This window comes from Salvelinus alpinus, chromosome 6 (genome assembly GCF_045679555.1).
Source record: "Salvelinus alpinus chromosome 6, SLU_Salpinus.1, whole genome shotgun sequence".
Lineage (NCBI taxonomy): Eukaryota > Metazoa > Chordata > Actinopteri > Salmoniformes > Salmonidae > Salvelinus > Salvelinus alpinus.
In genome coordinates this window covers 42,850,472-42,871,199 of record NC_092091.1, presented here as the reverse complement: position 1 = coordinate 42,871,199, position 20,728 = coordinate 42,850,472, and the positions used below count along the sequence as shown (strand labels likewise).

Here is a 20,728-nt window from a genome sequence, read left to right as displayed (position 1 = left end):
CATATATTTCACCATGGTTTGTTTACTGTTAAAATATATGCTTTTATGCACTGTGCATATATTTGACCCTTCTTCAGCAAACATCCTTCTGTTTGGAAGTGTCTAAAAGCATCTTTTACGACTATAAAAACATCTGACAGCTTCTCGGGCCAAGGACACAAAAACAGACGTCTCATTCATGCTGCGTGTCTGTGCTCTCCATCTGCCCACCGGCTGACTCCCCTGGCTCCGGCTCTAGCCCTCCCACAGCAGGCTTTGAGGAGTGGGGCTGGGACTGAGGCTGGGGCTGGGACTTCTCTACTTCTCCGGGGCAGGCAAACACTAATCAGATCACTGGGAATGGGAGAGAGGCTAGTTCCAGGCTACACTCATAGAAAAAAGCAGTCCAAAAGGGTTCTTTGGTCATCTCTATAGGACTACAGCTACAGTAGAACCCTTTTTGGTTCCAGGTAGAACTATTTTGGGTTCCATGTAGAACCCTCTGTGGAAAGGGTTTTTACATGTAATCCAAAAGGTTTCTACTTGGATCCAAAAGGGTTCTACCTGGAATCAAAAAGGGTTCTTCAAAGGGTTTGTGAGGGAAAAATAACTTATTTACCTGATTTATTTGATATTAATGGTTAACAATTCATACTTAACTATTAGTAAGACATTTCTGTCCTACTAGTGCATGTTTTTATGGTCTCCACTCTAGTTCCCTGCAGCTAATCTGGGCATATGGTCACCAGAAATGGCTTGAGCTGACAAATGAGTTAAAGACTGCATTACATAGACAAGAATGTGTTTTACTAGGGATAGTTTAGGAGTAGATCAATCCCTCTGTCACGCCCTGATCTTAGTTATCTCTGTTTTCGTTATTATTTTGGTTAGGTCAGGGTGTGACGAGGGTGGGTATGCTTGTTTTGTCTTGTCTAGGGTTTTTGTAGATCTAGGGTTTTTGTAGATCTACGGTTTTTGTAAGTCTAGGTAATTGTAGGTCTATGGTGGCCTGAATTGGTTCCCAATCAGAGGCAGCTGTTTATCGTTGTCTCTGATTGGGGATCCTATTTAGGTAGCCATTTTCCCTTTTGGTTTTGTGGGTTCTTGTCTATGTGTAGTTGCCTGTCAGCACTCGTTTTGTACAGCGGTTTGTTTAGTGGTCTTTCTTCATTAAAAGAGGAATGTATGCATATCAAGCTGCGCCTTGGTCTCCTCATTACAACGTTCGTGACACCCTCATTGTCTCAAAATCATCCTTGCATCTGGGAAACTAAACCAGGGTGGGGTTAAGACAACAACCCTGTGCAGATAACGACCAGATGAACCCAGAGTGGTTTATGATGCCCCAATCTGCATGGGATGAGTGGAACCAATCATGACTAAGCATTTTTAGTGTCAGCTATATATAGTACTCTGCATTTGTGTGAAGGTTAGGTTACTCGGTCCAACACTCAAGGGTGTGTGGTCGACCAGCCTCATTATTGCAATAATTAGTCAATATTAAATAAAGATGATTGTTTGAAGAAATGACAAAGTCTCTCTCAGTTGATCAGAATATTCCACTACAGGTTCTCCTATGGGGACAGCTGAAGAACTGTTTAAGGTTCTAGATTGCACCTTTTTTTCTAAGAGTGTATATCCGGATAGACTGAAAAACGTCCTCCCCTCCCTCCTTACCTCTGACCATGGATAGTAGCTACTGAATATGAGCAAAATGTTGGAGATTTATAGATAGAGTATCCACCTTATTTGCGCCAGCTACCCAGTCCTGGTCAGTGTTACTTTTTATCTTCCAGACTAAAGGGCAAAAGAGGAGACTAGAGTTGAAAATTAGCTGGCAGGCTAAATCTGGCATATTTACAGAAATGCTGATTAAATGTAATAAAGTAGCCTAAAGTAAAATCCTGGTTAAGACATGGCTTCATTGTTGAAAATACATTTTCCAAAGGTCAAAGAAACAGTAATGACAGGGAGGAGGCTAATCGGGTGTTCATGTAACAGTGTAGCTTCCGTCCCTCTCCTCGGCTCGAACCAGGGACCCTCTGCACACATCAACAACAGTCACCCACGAAGCATTGTTACCCATCGCGCCAACAAAGCGGCGGCCCTTGCAACTACTTCAGGTCTCAGAGCGAGTGACGTCACCGAATGAAACACTATTAGCGTGCACCACCGCTAACTAGCTAGCCATTTCACATCGGTTACATTCACATGCTATAAGAGTTATCGGATGTTCGGAGTTCTGACTGGGAAGTTTCAGTTGGATGACCCTCCAAGTCGTAATTCCAAGTGGGAAACTCAGAGACAATCCTGTTACCCAAGTTGTGATGTTTCACCACTGACCTTTCACCTTTTTAACCAAAAGATGACCACAAATCTGCTTTTGACAATTACACACTTATCAATATGGATAATGTGGAGCTAGTTTGACCTTTTGTCAATGTTAAGCACACTAGCTAACTTTATTAGTGTAATAGCCGATTTATGCTTGATCCAGCAATGCGGTCCAGAGGCTCCGTGTGGAATTTTACGCAATTGCGGAGCCTCCGGAGTCTTGCGGAGGTCAAATCTAGCACCGTACCGCACCGCTGTGCGCCTCCCAAATGTTGTAACAATGCAGAGGGCTCCGTATAGCGCCATATAGCTCTGCATTAACATGATTGGTTGACGGCACTAAACACAAACTCACTTCTTTGACAACTTCCTTCACAACAGCTCCGCGAAGCGCAAGAAGTATGAATGCCCTGACTTCTGCAGAGGCCAAATGGCAGTAAATGTGGCAAATGCAGAACCCCCCCCCAGATTGACCATACATTTACTTTCAGGCCATTGGTTATAGGTCTTGTAGTTGAAGAAGCTGACAATGCGCCATCAGTGCATTAAACTGCAAACTTTAATGATGAGACTCTGCATAACTCATAAGGGGATATAAAATAAATAAATGATAAGGGGAGAGGAAATGGCGACAACTCCACACACTACATCATGGCAGCTCTGACTGATCTTTTACCAAGAAGCTCTCGCTCTAATACAGGAGCCAATTAGAATACAGGTATGGTTGCATGTCACAATAAAAGTCCTATACACATATAAACATCACATTCCAGTCCCACATTAGCAATGTTAGCTAGCTTATCAAGCTAACTAAAATATTACTGGTTGAAGAATTGAAGAATTGACCAACTTCAAAAGCACTTGAACACAATTCGATTTTAGGATTTCCCATTTCTCAGTTTCCTACTTTCCATGAGCACATGAATGCCCCAAAAGACCTCAGCTGGGTCATAATTAAGTTGCGTTCCCCTGCTCAGACGTTGCACGCATCAACCAATGGTTGCGTGGCACGTTATCGACTGTGCAGTCGCCAGTCGGGCACCAAATTGATATAACATATGATGAGGTTAGCTGATACGTAAAATACCTATCCAGGCATTGTACGATTTGGCATGCGTCAGCAACATCTGAGCAGAGGAACACGACTTTACGCTCATGTGTACTATTCTCCAATCAGGGCTTGGAACAGAGCGAGGCCCTTTTTAAAGGCGGCTGTTGATTGGAGGTCATCAACTGGATGGAAGTAGGCATGTGGCAGCCCTTCTAAAGAATCACATGAAATGTATATTACTCTGAGCAGGACTTTACTGTCATTAGAAACCCATATTCTTCCAAACACAGTCACATCTTATTATCAGATCTCAGTTACATTCATAAAATAAAATACAGAGATCATTTAAATGACATACAGTATAGTATATGGAGTAGCCTAGAACCCGGTGTGTCTGTTCTGTGAATTACATTATGGACACCGAAGACAGTATGTTCTATGGGAGACTCCGGCCCCGGTTTAACTTGCTTTACATTATGGACACTGAAGACAGTATGTTCTATGGGAGACTCCGGCCCCGGTTTTACTTGCTTTACATTATGGACACTGAAGACAGTATGTTCTATGGGAGACTCCGGCCCCGGTTTTACTTGCTTTACATTATGGACACTGAAGACAGTATGTTCTATGGGAGACTCCGGCCCCGGTTTTACTTGCTTTACATTATGGACACTGAAGACAGTATGTTCTATGGGAGACTCCGGCCCCGGTTTTACTTGCTTTACATTATGGACACTGAAGACAGTATGTTCTATGGGAGACTCCGGCCCCGGTTTTACTTGCTTTACATTATGGACACTGAAGACAGTATGTTCTATGGGAGACTCCGGCCCCGGTTTTACTTGCTTTACATTATGGACACTGAAGACAGTATGTTCTATGGGAGACTCCGGCACCGGTTTTACTTGCTTTACATTATGGACACTGAAGACATTATGTTCTATGGGAGACTCCGGCCCCGGTTTTACTTGCTTTACATTATGGACACTGAAGACAGTATGTTCTATGGGAGACTCCGGCCCCGGTTTTACTTGCTTTACATTATGGACACTGAAGACAGTATGTTCTATGGGAGACTCCGGCCCCGGTTTTACTTGCTTTACATTATGGACACTGAAGACAGTATGTTCTATGGGAGACTCCGGCCCCGGTTTTACTTGCTTTACATTATGGACACTGAAGACAGTATGTTCTATGGGAGACTCCGGCCCCGGTTTTACTTGCTTTACATTATGGACACTGAAGACAGTATGTTCTATGGGAGACTCCGGCACCGGTTTTACTTGCTTTACATTATGGACACTGAAGACATTATGTTCTATGGGAGACTCCGGCCCCGGTTTTACTTGCTTTACATTATGGACACTGAAGACAGTATGTTCTATGGGAGACTCCGGCCCCGGTTTTACTTGCTTTACATTATGGACACTGAAGACAGTATGTTCTATGGGAGACTCCGGCCCCGGTTTTACTTGCTTTACATTATGGACACTGAAGACAGTATGTTCTATGGGAGACTCCGGTCCTGGTTTTACTGGCTAGTTTCAATTTCACAAATAAGAAATGTAGCCTATTGGTGAGTTCCAGACCGACAAGGTAAGGCTCCTGCGCAGCCAGTTGGTTCTCCCTCACCTGGGACGACTTTAGAGATTCTTGTTTTTCTGCAGTCAGAAGACTACAATATCCACCATTACTGCAGTAACATAGCAGTCAACCTAAAGCACCTAAAAAAGTTTTTTAGCCCTATGTAATTTCTATCCGCTTGATGAACATTTAAATATAAACGATATTCCACAGTATTTGTCTATACTGTGGTTTGTTGTTTTATAAAATACTATGTTGCTTCTACAGATGTAGAGCAGCTATTGGTAGATCATATGTCCAGCATATTGTTTTACAGTAGCCAAGTTGTTTTGGGAGACCGTTCTCCAAATACAATCCCAATCCATTCCCAACTCAAACGCCATGCCGTTGTTTTGCTGCCGTACTCCTACTTTCACCCCCATTGTGATTCTCCGGCTTACGCTGTACTGGAGTTGGTGCGGAGTGAGCAGGATCTATCGACAAATGCACAACTATCAGCGCTTTTATGGATTGTATTCTCCTACCTTCGTGGATTTCCAAAATATGAATTGATGTCGTCGTTTAAAGTCGAGGAATTTCGTCTTGAAATTAAGGCCAGGTATAGCTACGAAGTTGTGAAATAGTTCCCTTGGAAGTTTTTCTCACGGCTGCAAAGCGAATTTCCAGTTTACTATTCAACAACTACACCAGCCATCATATGGCGAGGCGAGTAGGGGGAGAAGGATCCGTGATTTTAACACGAATTCCATACACAAATTGGAATAAGAACGCGAGACTCCACTGGTGTAACTTCATGGCTGTTTTTTGGAGCTTTGTGGCAGTATTGTCGCTTCTATGTTGTGGATTTTGTGGCGCTGAAACTGAGTTTTCGATCTTGGAGGAGGCACAAGTTTTAGCCGTACAAATGAAAAAACTGTCCTCGCAGGAGCTTGGAGTCTTCACCATGCAGGTAACCACACTTTTCTGTTTCGATTTCTGTCAACATTCGACACATTTTAAATATTCATTCAACAACATACTTTTTAATATATTGTATGTAGTCCTAATTGCGCATTGTATCATCAATTGGTTCATTTGCAATCTACAATCGGCGAATCATTTTGCATTATCTTTAGTTACTACATTGTTGCAGTGCTACACTATTGTAACTTTGTTGTCAGAAATGTAATTAATGTTCCATCAAACTATATCTATTACAGCCGCGTTCTTTCTTAGCTTGCGGTATATTTGCCTTTGAATGGCTCAGTAACAACCATTCTGAAAGGCGTTCTCTTTGAAGGATATTGACAATGTTGCTGTGTAACAACAGTAACAGCACCTTGAAATAGTTGGTGTTGGGACACATTATCTGGAACTTTATCGCTTATAGGAAGGATTAATTGAAGGGGTCAGAGGATCAATTATTCTGATAACGTTGTTTACTGGCAGGATTTCAACATTGGTTAGCCGCATTATCTTCTCAGAACCTTATTATTGGCGTGACAAATGTTTTTGGCGGCCTATAGCATAAAACACCCAAATTGGTGTGTGAATGGAGAGGGGAGGAAGACGGTTTCTTTGAACTTCAAACACTGGGTTCACATTTCCCCCTCCTGTCACCACTGCTCTTATTCCAATGAATAGTATGACATTGCTACATATTAATTCATTCGATATGCCGTTAGTTTGAATAAAAAACATAATATTTCAGCCGGATTTTTAAAAATTAAACGAATTGGTCGGCCTATACTTATTTTTCCTTTGCCTGATAGTAGGCTATGAGGAGAACACCAGTAATTAGAATGGTTGTTTATTTAATAGTTGTACATTTTAATTATCGATGGATTGAAATGACTAGGCTACCTTCATTTTGCTTCCACATTTTGTAGTTATTTTGTGAATACAAAGTGTATTGTACACAATAGCATGCCATTACAGATTGATACTTCATTTTTTATAAACCTTTCTAAATATCCCAGAAAAGAAATCTGTGTTATTTGAAATGTAATCCAGACTACTTCTGTAATGGGAAACACTGTTTTGTATTGTTAATTTTGAAGGTAGTGTCTCTTGATCAACAAATGGCTAACCGACTATACTACAGTGGTGGCTGTGAGACATGTGGTGACGGTGGTGATGCAGGGGGTTACTTCAGAGGCAGGCCCCATAGTTCTGGTCAGTAGGGGGCCCGGCCCAAATTGTGTTTCATCTCCCCACTACTCTGTATCCTACCACTGAGACCCAGCTTTCAGGCCTGCTCTGATCCCCGGAGCGTCCTTTGTCACGATTTCTCTTCTCTTGCCCCCTTCACAATTTCTCTCTCTCATTCTATCTGTTTTTGTTTTGTTCTCTCTCTCTCTCTCTCTCTCATTGGCCTCACAATACCATATTATCCATTTTATTTTACGATTGATGTCTTTAAATATTCCTGCCTTTGCTGTGGTGTACTTCTAATGAGTGGACTGAATGAAGGCTCATATTCTGTCTTCTGGTTTGAGGCTGAGGTCTGTTTGTTTCTGATTTATCCCACAAAAACATTTCATGCCAAAATGTATTTTCATCGTTTCCCTTCTCTTTTTTTTTTAAACTTTTTTTTGCAACATTCTAGGTTGACTCATATTATTTGACAAGCTGTAAAAATCTAACTTGGCATTTTAGCTCATTTCTCATTTAATCCAGGTGTTGCTTTGATATAAATCTGTGTTTGGTCAGACCTCTTTGACCGCACAGCGAGGTGATGTGAATCCAGTCAAAACTGTAATCTGCCCATGTAAATAAATCCCGAGATGTGGCTATGGGATGGTAGCTCTCTGCCCTGACACCTGTGTGTTGCTGCTTAGTCAGACACGGTCTGGCCCGGGCCTGTTGCTCCAGGTGTGTAGAACGGTCTCTAGCAATGCTACCTGGGATTTTCCATATGCCGTGGTCAGGATGAGGTGCTCCGGCCATGGCGAAGCCAGGGGGAATATGACAGGGGAAAAAAGACAAGACGCACAAAATAATCTGATAAACCTGACAAAATTCCTGTGCTCATGGCGTGGTTTCTAACAGCGGTCTAGGCCAGTCCGTTTTTGCTCCTCTTTTAATTAACCAAACCTCACTTTGTCCTCTTAACTCCAAATCTGTGGATGTAATGCAACGCCAACCAAACCCCATCCCCAAACCCTGGTCTTGTTTGTAATTTGATGTGTGTCACTGCCCTGTCATGGTCTCTTGAGTCAATGGGTCAAATTGATGCAATCTGTCAGTGAGTTATTCAATTATCAAGGGAGCCTGGTAGCACAGACAACCCTATGTTCTCAATCGTGTTTGTAACTTAATGCGTAGATAATCAAGTGCTTCTGTGGAGAGGAGCTTTGCCGATGAGTGAGTAGGCCTACCTCTGCAAGCATTTTTATGGGCATTCAGTGGTTGAAATTGTTATAATTTTGAATGAATAATTGTTGACCCAGTTTTAGCTGGTTTTGAAGTTTAAAATCGTAAGTTAAACAAACAGATGTTGTGGTTGATATTTTTATACACTAGTGCAGTGGTCACCAACCGGGCGATCGACTGGTCGATCTTCAAGGCATTCCTCGTCAATCGGCAAACATTTCTGTAGAAAAGCTTGTGCTCCCCTTTTAAAATTTTTTTGTTGCACTGTTGGCGCACTTGATTCAGAAACCCTGCGCGCTGGATCGGCAAAGTGTTCCCAATTTGAACCATTTAATTTGCAAACTCCTGCTACCTGGCGGACCGGGAGAGCTGTGGCTAAATGGGATAGCTCAAATCACCATGCCTGCAGCTTGCACATCCCCGGCCCCAGCTAAGTTTGATACTAGCCTACTTGACATATCATAACTTTTAAAACGATGACCAGAGAGTCTGTCAAAGAATACAGCAAAGTGATGCTGTCTTTTTGTGAGTTCATGTTGAAGTTTTTATTCAGCACTGTCAACACTGTTTTTATTCAACACTTTTACTAAACATAAAACACACTTCTGCCTACTTCCACTCGTGCTTCAGCTGGAATTAATGAGTAGCCAAGTGTATCAATAGGCCTGCGTTTTATTATTAGCATCTCGTCGTGTCTATTTTAATATCACGGAATATTTAACTTTCTCTCGTCATAGGAATAACATGAATTTGTGCCTGAGGCGGATGCAGTGCGAATTGAGTTTCGCCATCAGGTGGAGGACAATGTCCCCTCTCTGGTCAGTCTCACAGGAGGAAAGGAATGAGCAGGGACCGTGAGAGCTAGACCCTCTGCTGCTCTCTCCCTCCGCTCAGACTAATGCTGTGTTCAAGGCAACTGGGAACTCGGGAATCTCAGACTAATGCTGTTCAAAGCAGCTGGGAACTCGGGCATCTTTCTAGAGCTCCGGCCTGAAGATCACGGACATGATTTGACCCCCCCCCCCCCCCCCCGAGTTCCCAGTTGTCTTGAAAGCACCATGACCATCAGATGCAGGTACCATCAGACCAGTAAAATAAACAAGCAAATTATTTTAATTTGTGTTCAGCTGTGCCTCGCAAGTGCTACACGAACTGATCTATTTTATTATCAAAGCTTGAGTTTTGAAATATGATATGGTCTGAGAACAATATCGGCGGGCCGGGCATATAGCCGATATGCTGTGGTAATGTATTAGGCCTACTCCACAAAACTCATTCCTACATAACAGTTTTTAATAGGTTAATGTAAAAAAAAAAATGTAATGTTTAATAATTTTTTAATATATATTTTTTTAAATCTGAGCAGTACATCTTTGCTTGCTAAGTGATGTTGACTCAGTAAATGTTGGTGGCCACTGTGCTAGTGGGTGTATTCTTTCTCAGCTGTTGAGACAGGCAGGTAGCCTAGTGGTTCGAGCGTTGGACTAGTAACCGAAAAGTTACAAGATCGAATCCCCGAGCTGACAAGGTTATAAAATATGTCGTTCTGCCCCTGAACAAGGCAGTTAACCCACTGTTCCTAGGACGTCATTGAAAATAAGAATTTGCTCTTAACTGACTTGCCTAGTTAAATAAGGTTAATAAATTAAATAAAAAAACACCGACCCAGGCCTACAGTATAGGCTTTAGGTCCAGTTAGGCCTAGCGACCTAAGCAGAGCATAGGGAATGCATTATAAGCTTGGTTAGACCTCTCTCGGCACATCCTATCTCTCACTCTCTTCCTCCCTCCCATTGGTCAAAAGACAAACTATAAAATAGTAAAATGCACCAAAATATTCAGATGTTTCTCTGCAGAGCAGCTTCAAAGCTGGCTATGCTCCTCTTGTAATGGCTTAGGTTGCTTTAAATCATGACACATATATTTTCTAAATTGCACTGTAGTAGACGATGCAGCCCCCCCCCCAAAAAACACAGAAGTACACTCAGAAAGATGGCTTCGTCTAGATCAGTATTGCCTGATCCTGTGGCGGTTACCGGCCCTGGCTCTCACATCCATCACTCTTAGCCATGCTGGGGTAGAGTGGCTGGGTCTCTGTGGCGGTTACCGGCCCTGGCTCTCACATCCATCACTCTTAGCCATGCTGGGGTAGAGTGGCTGGGTCTCTGTGGCGGTTACCGGCCCTGGCTCTCACATCCGTCACTCTTAGCCATGCTGGGGTAGAGTGGCTGGGTCTCTGTGGCGGTTACCGGCCCTGGCTCTCACATCCATCACTCTTAGCCATGCTGGGGTAGAGTGGCTGGGTCTCTGTGGCGGTTACCGGCCCTGGCTCTCACATCCGTCACTCTTAGCCATGCTGGGGTAGAGTGGCTGGGTCTCTGTGGCGGTTACCGGCCCTGGCTCTCACATCCGTCACTCTTAGCCATGCTGGGGTAGAGTGGCTGGGTCTCTGTGGCGGTTACCGGCCCTGGCTCTCACATCCGTCACTCTTAGCCATGCTGGGGTAGAGTGGCTGGGTCTCTGTGGCGGTTACCGGCCCTGGCTCTCACATCCATCACTCTTAGCCATGCTGGGGTAGAGTGGCTGGGTCTCTGTGGCGGTTACCGGCCCTGGCTCTCACATCCGTCACTCTTAGCCATGCTGGGGTAGAGTGGCTGGGTCTCTGTGGCGGTTACCGGCCCTGGCTCTCACATCCGTCACTCTTAGCCATGCTGGGGTAGAGTGGCTGGGTCTCTGTGGCGGTTACCGGCCCTGGCTCTCACATCCGTCACTCTTAGCCATGCTGGGGTAGAGTGGCTGGGTCTCTGTGGCGGGCCTCCGGCTGTTGCCCTCCCGGCCCCCTGGCTACTTTACTCCCTTGCACATGTTTCTCTGACAGGGCGAGCTGCTACTCCTTTGTTCCAATGCCTGAACTCCCGCTGACCTCGCCTCTTAAAAGCTGTGTTCTGTTTGTTCAAAAGATCTCGAACGTGGTTACTGGGTGATCTTCCTTTTCGGGTTTATGGGCTCTCTGTCGTCCTGTCGTATTCTATTTTGTTTTACGTTGAAGCAGTTGGTTACGATTCCACATAGCATTTGTTAATCGGCAAGGTTTAGGGACCAGTCTCGTTTACTTATTGGAGCAATTTAAGATGCGTGTAAAATTTTTGGTTGTCAAGAAGAACCTAGTGAAATAGCTCAGCTCTGAAGCAGTATGCTCCCTCGCTTCCAATGCTGCAGGAGACTAGCCATGGCAACATTTTCAATACATGTGAGTTGCTTGTGTTTCAGCCTTGCTCCAGGCGGTGAGATACTCAATCCCCTTGTTTCAGCCCCTTTTAAACCCCCCCCCCCCCCCCCCCATCTCCCCTCGCCAAGGCCAGGAATGAATAAAATGGTGAACAGCGTTGTTCGAGATGAAGGATTGACGGTCCAGTCTCCAGAACACGGCTGTTTTCCAAATGTCACACTATATAGGCCCCTGTGGGCCCTTTTCAAAAAAGTTGCGCACTATAAAGGGAATAGGGTGCCATTTGGGACATTTTCTCATCTGGTCTGGACAAAAGGAGTGAGTTACAGTATGACTACATAGTTGATCTCCTTTCCTTCCCGCCTGAGTTGACTGGTCTGGGCCAGCTGCTGGGTTTAAATCAGTTGGTACACTACGGCGTGGTAGACTAGATCATTTATCTGATGGGATTCCCACATAACTGTTTTTGTAAAAGTTTTTTTTGTTGTATGTTCGCAGACCAAATCGTTTTTAAGTTAGCTCGCTACCTCTTCTGTTTTTGCTCTTGTCCTCCCCCCCCCCCACCCGCCTCTCTCCCACCTTCCTGGTATCTTGTACAAACTGTCCCCTGGGATGCCATGCCAGAGTTAAGAATCAGGAGGGAATGTTCCTCTGCAACTGTCTCACTTAAATGGACCAAAACATTGGGCTATATTTTTGTTTTTCCTTAGTTATAGAAAACCGCCTGGCCTCCTCACATTCCTGAATTTCCTGACTTTTAAAAAAATCAGTTCCATCAAAGCTATGTTCCCTTCGAGTGTCCGGTGATCAGTTAGTTAGGCCCAGAAACTGAAGGTGGGGTGGCCAGTAGCAAGAAATGGCACAATCCAGTTAGCCTAACACTCTCCTCTCAATCTCTCTCTCTCGCTCTCAGAAAAGGAGCTTTATGGTAGCCTGTCTTTGTGTGTGTGTGTCCTCGGGGGGGATCCCTGTGTGTAGATCCAGCACGCATGACCCAGTATAGCAGGGCAGAGACCTCTCCATACCACCCCTTCACTCACCACAATGGGCTCGGCTAAAATTAACTGAACTCCCAAAAAAAGAAAGAGGTAAAGAATAAGGAATGGGGGATGGGGAGGAGCAGGCACACTGTTGAGGGAAGTAGGGAGATCAATGGCTACCCTCCCTCCTCCCACAGCCCCGTACGTTTGTTAGCTCTTGAGAATTCCCCAACCCCCCTCTTCTATTCTCTTCTCACTCTTCTTCAGGAGGCTTTGCATTCCCAATGAGGGGAGAGTTGGAGCCCCTACTGTTACGAGACCAGGTTGGTTTTCAGTCGCTAGCTTTGGCTCTGTTCTCACGAATTTAAGGAGAACATCGAGAGATGTAATGTGAACTTGCGTATTTTTGGCGTCTCAAACGCTACCGCCGGAGGTTGCATGCCACTTGCCCGACGGTTGCCCCCCTTAAGCAGAGCAGTGTGAGCAGAATTGTCTCGTTTAGCTCAACGTTCATGAAGCAAAAAATCCTAATAGCAGATTATTTTCAAACAGCTGTAATGTATAGACATTTTCACAATATTTTAAACTTGTTTTATTGAGTTTTACCTGAGATCGCAGTGACATGCTGTTACGTTCTAAAAGTGTTTCTTAATAGATCCTGTTAGTCCCTGTTAAGGGGGACCGGTTCAACATTTTTTGGTGACGTAGGATGTGAAATGTAAAACCACTTGAAGCTGGGATGTCCCTCCTACCATTTTATTCGGTCTTCCGACTATGCATTAACTCCTGGCTGAACCCGACCCCACAGTCACTGACAAAGCACATGCCCGCAGTCTTTACATCGTAACGCAGCAGGAGAGAGCGGTTTCATCGCTGTAACACATCCAGAGATCATTTTTTTATAGCCATGAATTAAAATGAATCGTAGATTTTAAACGAAAAAGCACTCTTTGTCATAGATTAATATGAGATCAGAGGCGAGTTCCTCGTGATTTCAGGAAGCCAAGCTAGAGCTTTGTGAGACGTCCACAGCGATGAGGGCAGACGTTTTGATTAAGAGAGACCTTTAGTAAATATGCACATTTTCTATAACACTAAACTTAGAAATATGTATTTAACAGTTGTAAAGGAAGGTGATATCTTAGTTGTTTTATAAATAAATGTTGTTTGATATGCTAATATTATTAGCTAGCTAGTGTTACTGTCTTGCAAGCTACATGCTTGTGAATTGTTGCATTATTCAAGAATGTAATATGGTTTCGTTGCATTATTCAAGGGTAGAGGAAACGCCCCTTGCATTGTTGAATAGTTCGCAAGCTTACTGGCTAGTCGGTGGCTACTGATATTTATGGTAAGTTTGGAGCCGCAGCGCAAGAATGTCACGTTGGCAGGCACAACGAAAGGTAGAAATGAGGTTGTTGTCTTAGATTGAAATGTTTAAAGGTCAACTTCCCCATAGAACCAACTTCTCAGCTTTTAAATGGCCTATGTGGCATTGATATGAGTCAGAAATGTTAATTCTAGTGTCAAAATGGACTACAAAGTTTAACTAGGATAATTTTGGTATTTTTTATTTTATTTTACCGTTATTTTACCAGGTAAGTTGACTGAGAACACGTTCTCATTTGCAGCAACGACCTGGGGAATAGTTACAGGGGAGAGGAGGGGGATGAATGAGCCAATTGTAAACTGGGGATTATTAGGTGACCGTGATGGTTGAGGGCCAGATTGGGAATTTAGCCAGGACACCGGGGTTAACACCCCTACTCTTACGATAAGTGCCATGGGATCTTTAATGACCTCAGAGAGTCAGGACACCCGTTTAACGTCCCATCCGAAAGACGGCACCCTACACAGAGCAGTGTCCCCAATCACTGCCCTGGGGCATTGGGATCTTTGTTTAGACCAGAGGAAAGAGTGCCTCCTACTGGCCCTCCAACACCACTTCCAGCAGCACCTGGTCTCCCATCCAGGGACTGACCAGGACCAACCCTGCTTAGCTTCAGAAGCAAGCCAGCAGTGGTATGCAGGGTGGTATGCTGCTGGCAATTAATGTCATTAATTATTAATTATTATTAATTATTAATGTCAGTCTCGTCCAAAACGGAATTTGGTAAGTGACTGTCATGACTTGAGGGTTTGAATTACAATTATCTCAACAATTCATGTCCCCTTTTGCTTATTAACATGTGGTGGCACTGTGTTTTCTGGGAAAAGACTGGGCGAGTTCGCTTTGCGTGGCTGAGACCTCTCCTTAGGAGGATCAATTGAATGGTAATTGAGCAAAACCCCCGGCGTACCGTGCAAACATTGAATTCCCCAAACAACACAGTGCATCTTTGGTCGTAAACTTCATGTGCAATGCACACACTGATCGGAAAATAGCTACTCTAGTGAAAATAGCTTCCGTAAAGTTGTTCGACAATCAGATGGGCAGGGTATGTATTACATCCGACGCTAGCTACAAGTTCTGTGGGCTGTCAAACGTGAGACTGTGCCTGGTGTTGGTTACGGTTGCTAGCTACTCTGACCCAGAAAATATAAACGCAACAATTTCAACGGTTTTACTGAGTTACAGTTCATATAAGGAAATCACTCAATTGAAATAAAATTAATTAGGGCCTTAATCTATGGATTTCACATGTCTCAGAATACAGATATGCCTCTGTTGGTCACATAAAAAAAGAATTTAAAAAAAGTAGGAGCGTGGGTCAGAAAACCAGTCAGTATCTGGTCTGACCACCATTTTCCTCACGTGTGGCACATCTCCTTCGCATTGAGTTGATCAGGCTGTTGATTGTGGCCTGTGGAATGTTGTCCCACTACTTCCCAAACATGCTCAATGGGTGATATCTCTGGTGACTATGCAGGCCATGGAAGAAGTGGGACGTTTTTATCTTCCAGGAATTGTGTACAGATCCTTGCGACATGGGGCCGTGCATTTTCATGCTGAAACATGAGATGATGGCGCCGGATGAATGGCACGACAATTGGCCTCAGGATCTCATTCACGGTATCTCTGTGCATTCAAATTGCCATTGATAAAATGCAATTGTGTTCATTGTGTGTAGCTTATGCCTTCCCCATACCATAACGCCACGCCACCATGATGCACTCTGTTCACAACGTTGACATCAGCAACCTGCTCGCCCACACGACGCCACACACGTTGTCTGCCATCTGCCCGGTACAGTTGAAACCGGGATTAATCCGTAAAGACCACACTTCGGTGGTCAACGATGGTGAGCATTTGGCCGCTGGAGTCGGTCGCGACGCCAAACTGTAGTCGGGTCAAGATCCTGGTGAGGACGACGAGCACGCAGATGAGCTTCCCTGAGACGGTTTCTGACGGTTTGTGTAGGAATTCTTCGGTTGTGAAAAACCCACAGTTTCATCAGCTGTCCGGGTGGCTGGTCTGACCCTCAGGTGACGATGCCGGATGTGGAGGTCCTGGGCTGTTGTGGTTACACTTGGCCTGCGCTTGTGAGGCCGGTTGGACTTACTGCCAAATTCTCCAAAACGATGGAGGCAGTTTATGGTAGAGAAATTAACATAAAATTCTCTGGCAACAGCTCTGGTCAGCATGCCACTTGCAGGCTCACCTCAACTTGACAGTGTGTTGTGACAAAACTGCACATTTTAGTAGCCAGCACAAGTTGCACCTGTGTAATGATCATTGTGTTGATTTCGCTCCCTTGATATGTCATTCTCTCAGGTGGATGGATTATCTGGGCAAATGAGAGAGGCTCACTAATAGGGATGTAAAGAGATGCATCTAGAACATTTCTGTGATCTTTAATTTCAGCTCATGAAACATGAGATGAACACTACATGCTGCGTTTTGTGTTTTAGTTGATAATGTTAGCGAGTAGCAAGGTGTTGCAGAACGAGTCCTATGAAACGCGTTCCAGACACTGGTTCTTGCCATAACTGATTTTTGACAGTGTTTTTTCCCAATGTCCTCGGGCCCACGGTGTTTATAGTGGAAGTGACTTGGATGGTGTTCAGGCCCTGCTGATGAGCAGCCAAAGGGAAGTAAAGGAGATGTTTGGACTTGGTGGCGCAGGTCCTAATCCAGGACCTTGTCATCTTCCGTCTGGACTACTGCAACTTCCTGTTGGCTGGGCTCCCTGGTTGTGCCATCAAACCCCTGCAACTTATCCAGAACGCTGCAGCCCGCCTGGTGTTCATCCGTTCCAAATTCTCTCATGTCACCCCGCTGATCCGCACCTTCCACTGGCTTCCTTCCAGTCGAAGCTCGCATCCACTGTGAGACCATGTTACTTTCTCACGGAGCATCAAGAGGATCTGCCTCTCCCTAGCTTCAGGCTACGCTCCAACCCTACACCCCAACCAGAGTACGCTGTTCTGCCACCTCAGGTCTCTTGGCCCTGCCACCCCTACAGGAGGGCAGCTCCCGCTCAGCCCAGCCCAAGCTCTTCTCTGTCCTGGAACCCAAATGGTGGAACCAGCTTCCCCCTGAAGCTAGGACAGCAGAGTCCCTGCCCGTCTTGCGAAAACATCTGAAACCCTACCCTCTTCAAAGAGTATCTTTAAATAGGAAGTGACCCTGGATGAACTCTGACCACTTGTCTCGCTGTAACACAATGTTGTTTGGCAGATGAAAGGATAAAAAGAGTGGTGGTCTTTCTTTGTATTTATTTATTTTTAGAAAGGAGAGTGGGGGGAAAATGGCTCACTGATTCGGAGACCACTTTCATACACAGACAAAGTTTCCACTAATTTACCATGCCTGCAACTTTTTACCTGCTATTTGTTATAAAGGGGCAGGGGCTAAAATACTTCATGATTCCTGCATTTTCACACCCTGTATCCAAAATACAGGAATCGGGTCCTGAATGGTTCTCTGCTTCTATACAGTAAATTAATTAACACTTCAATTGTTTAACACCTTCCTAATTTGAAATGCAAACAGTCCCACTGGTTTAACACCCGCCACCCCTCCCAATCTTCCAATTACCCACTGATATGTATAGATCGGGTTACACATACAAGGTGGTAAATAACCAGCTGTTTAAAAGGGGGTCATATAAACATCGACTTCTATTTATTTATTTTTTACAGGTAATATACCACATCTTCTTTCTGAAATGGGTAATAGAGTAGTGTTGGGTGCTTTGAGTGAGAGGGGAGACCAGGTGTGTGAGAGACACACACACACACACACGCAGCAGCAGCTGTGTTTGGCTATCAGTGTCTCTAAGCTCAGAGCTCTGTCTGCCGAGGACTGGGTCATGCTATCTGGACTGACTCACTGGCTGGTTGGGTATGGCAAAACGGGCATTAGCAGCACCAAACGGGCCCGCTGCTCAACATCAAACTGTACATTTCCTCCTGCTACTACGTCAACATTACATTACATGGCTGTCAGAAGAATACAGCTCGTATGGTTTGGGCTTTATGTGTCCCATTACGATCTGCTGGGTTGAGACTTTCTCTTTCTGTGTGTGTGTAAGTTTATGACCTGACGAGTAAGAGGTGTGATTTATTTAGATGCAGGAAAGAGATTTGGCGGAGATATGCCTGTCTTGGTGAAAGTGTGGTCATACCACCCAGCCCTATGATTTGTAGTCCTCCCCCAGTCTCCTTTCCAGCACATTTATCACCTGATTTACTTAACAAAAGGCACATCTCAGTAGGTAGTCCAGGTATCCTCAAGACACATGAGTGGGGGTGGCATTTCCTCTTTTGTCCCTCAAGTTAGGGGGGGGGGGTGATACCATCACAAATTCCCGATCAGACGATCTCCTTGAATGCCCTATTGTTTGAAATTAGCAGCGCTATTTTGCAACACTATTTTGTTTTTACCCTTTTAGTGTGTGTACTTTACTGTATTTATACTTGGGATGTTATTTTTAAACTTAAAAAAAGAAGAAAAAAAAGATGATTGATGTCTTTAAGCACCAGACTGTGGTAAACAGGCAGTATATGGGTATAGCCTGGTACCCAGAACTACCCTCTGGCATTCTTTTCAGTATGCGGGTTGAGTAGCTGCTGAGTTGGGTTGACTACCCAGGCTTTAAGAGGCTTGTAGGACAGATGTTAGGTCAAATCAGATTTTATTTGTCACTTGCGTTGTGTAGAACTTACAGTGAAATGCTTTTTTTTAGCCCAAACCAACAATGCAGTAAAAAAAAAAATAATATATATATATATCTCTCTAAAGAAATAAAAGTAACAAATAATTGAAGAGCAACAGTAAAATAACAACAGCGAGGCTATATACAGGGGGGTACCGGTGAAGAGTCAGTGTGCGGGGGCACCGGTTAGTCGAGGTAATTGAGGTGTTTGTCTGTGCCAAGGCTGGTGGGCTGGCTGGTCCTGTGCCAACGCGCCTCTAGCAGAGCCTTGGGGACAGCTTGTGTCAGTCCCCGGTCCCTGGCGTCTGCTGAAAGAGCTAGTGTGTGTGTAAAGGAGGCTTGGAGAAAGACACCGAACACTGTGGGAATGCAGGTGGGCTGTAAAGTGTGAATGCATGTGTGTCTGTGTTTTTTTTTTTTTTTTTTTTTAATTTTATCCCCTTTTCTCCCCAATTTTTCGTGGTATCCAATCGCTAGTAATTACTATCTTGTCTCATCGCTACAACTCCCGTACGGGCTCGGGAGAGACGAAGGTCGAAAGTCATGCGTCCTCCGAAGCACAACCCAACCTAGCCGCACTGCTTCTTAACACAGCGCGCCTCCAACCCGGAAGCCAGCCGCACCAATGTGTCGGAGGAAACACCGTGCACCCGCCCCCTCGGTTAGCGCGCACTGCGCCCGGCCCGCCACAGGAGTCGCTGGAGCGCGATGAGACAAGGATATCCCTACCGGCCAAACCCTCCCTAACCCGGACGACGCTAAGCCAATTGTGCGTCGCCCCACGGACCTCCCGGTCGCGGCCGGCTGCGACAGAGCCTGGGCGCGAACCCAGACTCTGGTGGCGCAGCATAGCACTGCGATGCAGTGCCCTAGACCACTGCGCCACCCGGGAGGCCCTGTGTCTGTGTTTTTAACGAGGCCTCTATCCTAGTGTTTTGGTTCGCTGCAGTGTGAGGGGAAAGCCATATGGAGTATTCCAACATGAGAGGCTAGCTGTCATATGTTTCCTGCATCATCGGAATTGAAGCACAGGCTCGCTGTCTCTCCCTCCTCCTGTGTCTCTACCCTTCTTTCTATTGCTCAAGGTGTGAAATCCTGTCATGATTTGCATTCAAGAAACGTGTTGATGTCCTTGGGGTGTTCTCTTTTGGTGCATTTACATTGAGAAAGGTACCCCATTGTTTTACCCAAAAGGCTCAGACTTTTGTCTGCCTGGACCATGGGTCCAGTAGATCTGCTCTAACTTGGAACCAAGGCATGGTCTTGGCTCCAAGGTACTTTTCAGCGTGCATTTACATTACGGCTAACTCTTCAGCTCCACTATATGCTCCGCAATGTGCTGTTTTACTCGGGGCGCCTTATTTTTGAGAGCGGAACAGCATCTTTATTCTATTTTGCCTACTGTACAGTAGCATATTCATCAATTCTGCGTAAGTACAATAACTTTGGTCCAGTTTTTCGCGGGTACTCATTAAATTGTTGCTAGTTGTTGTATTAAATTCTATTCTAATTTCACAAGTTGCTTTTGTTTACATTGTGAACGTAGCTAGTCTATATAGCTAGCGTGCTAGTAGTAGCTTCTTGATTTCATTCATCTTAATAAAACAACCAGTGGTGTATAGTCGAGGCCATGTACAACAAAGCTAGAATGCGCACGTCATCCATCGCGATTTGAACCTCTCTGATTCTTGAGCATGGACACTGCCATTGGACATGACGTGACGCAACGCGAGTGCGTCACGGGCAGTGCCGGACGCCCGGTGGCTGTAGTGTCACTGTGAACGTTAATACCTTCTTGAATGATGCGGAGGTAGTTGATTCTGCTTGCCACGTGTCTTTAGCGTCACACTCCTGATGTATACAATGACCCCAGAGCTTACAATAACGTAAAACACTGGTGTGTGGGGGTCTCAATGGAAAAACAAAATATCTCACACAAATCCACAATGACAGTGTACCCACAATAATGATTGTGACTGAATAGCTGAGAGAACCCGGCCTATTTTGGGAGATTTCCCCGTATGCTCGCTGTCAGTAGACTGTGTTTGACACATTGTCAGACGCAACAACAGCTCGTTTCGCTTCACATATCTCACGCCACATCTTTGTGTGTGGT

The 20,728-nt window shown here is 44.8% G+C and overlaps 1 protein-coding gene across 1 annotated transcript in view; it reads left to right on the top strand.

Annotated features, from left to right (window-relative positions):
* Nucleotides 1–5,361: 5,361 nt before the first annotated feature.
* The window catches only part of LOC139577547 (VWFA and cache domain-containing protein 1), an 83,269-nt gene continuing 67,902 nt past the window's right edge, over nucleotides 5,362–20,728 (top strand). The window contains exon 1 of the mRNA XM_071404601.1: nucleotides 5,362–5,897. Coding sequence (XP_071260702.1) covers nucleotides 5,646–5,897 — 252 coding nt within the window. The 5' untranslated portion in view covers nucleotides 5,362–5,645. The remainder of the gene's footprint in view (nucleotides 5,898–20,728) is intronic.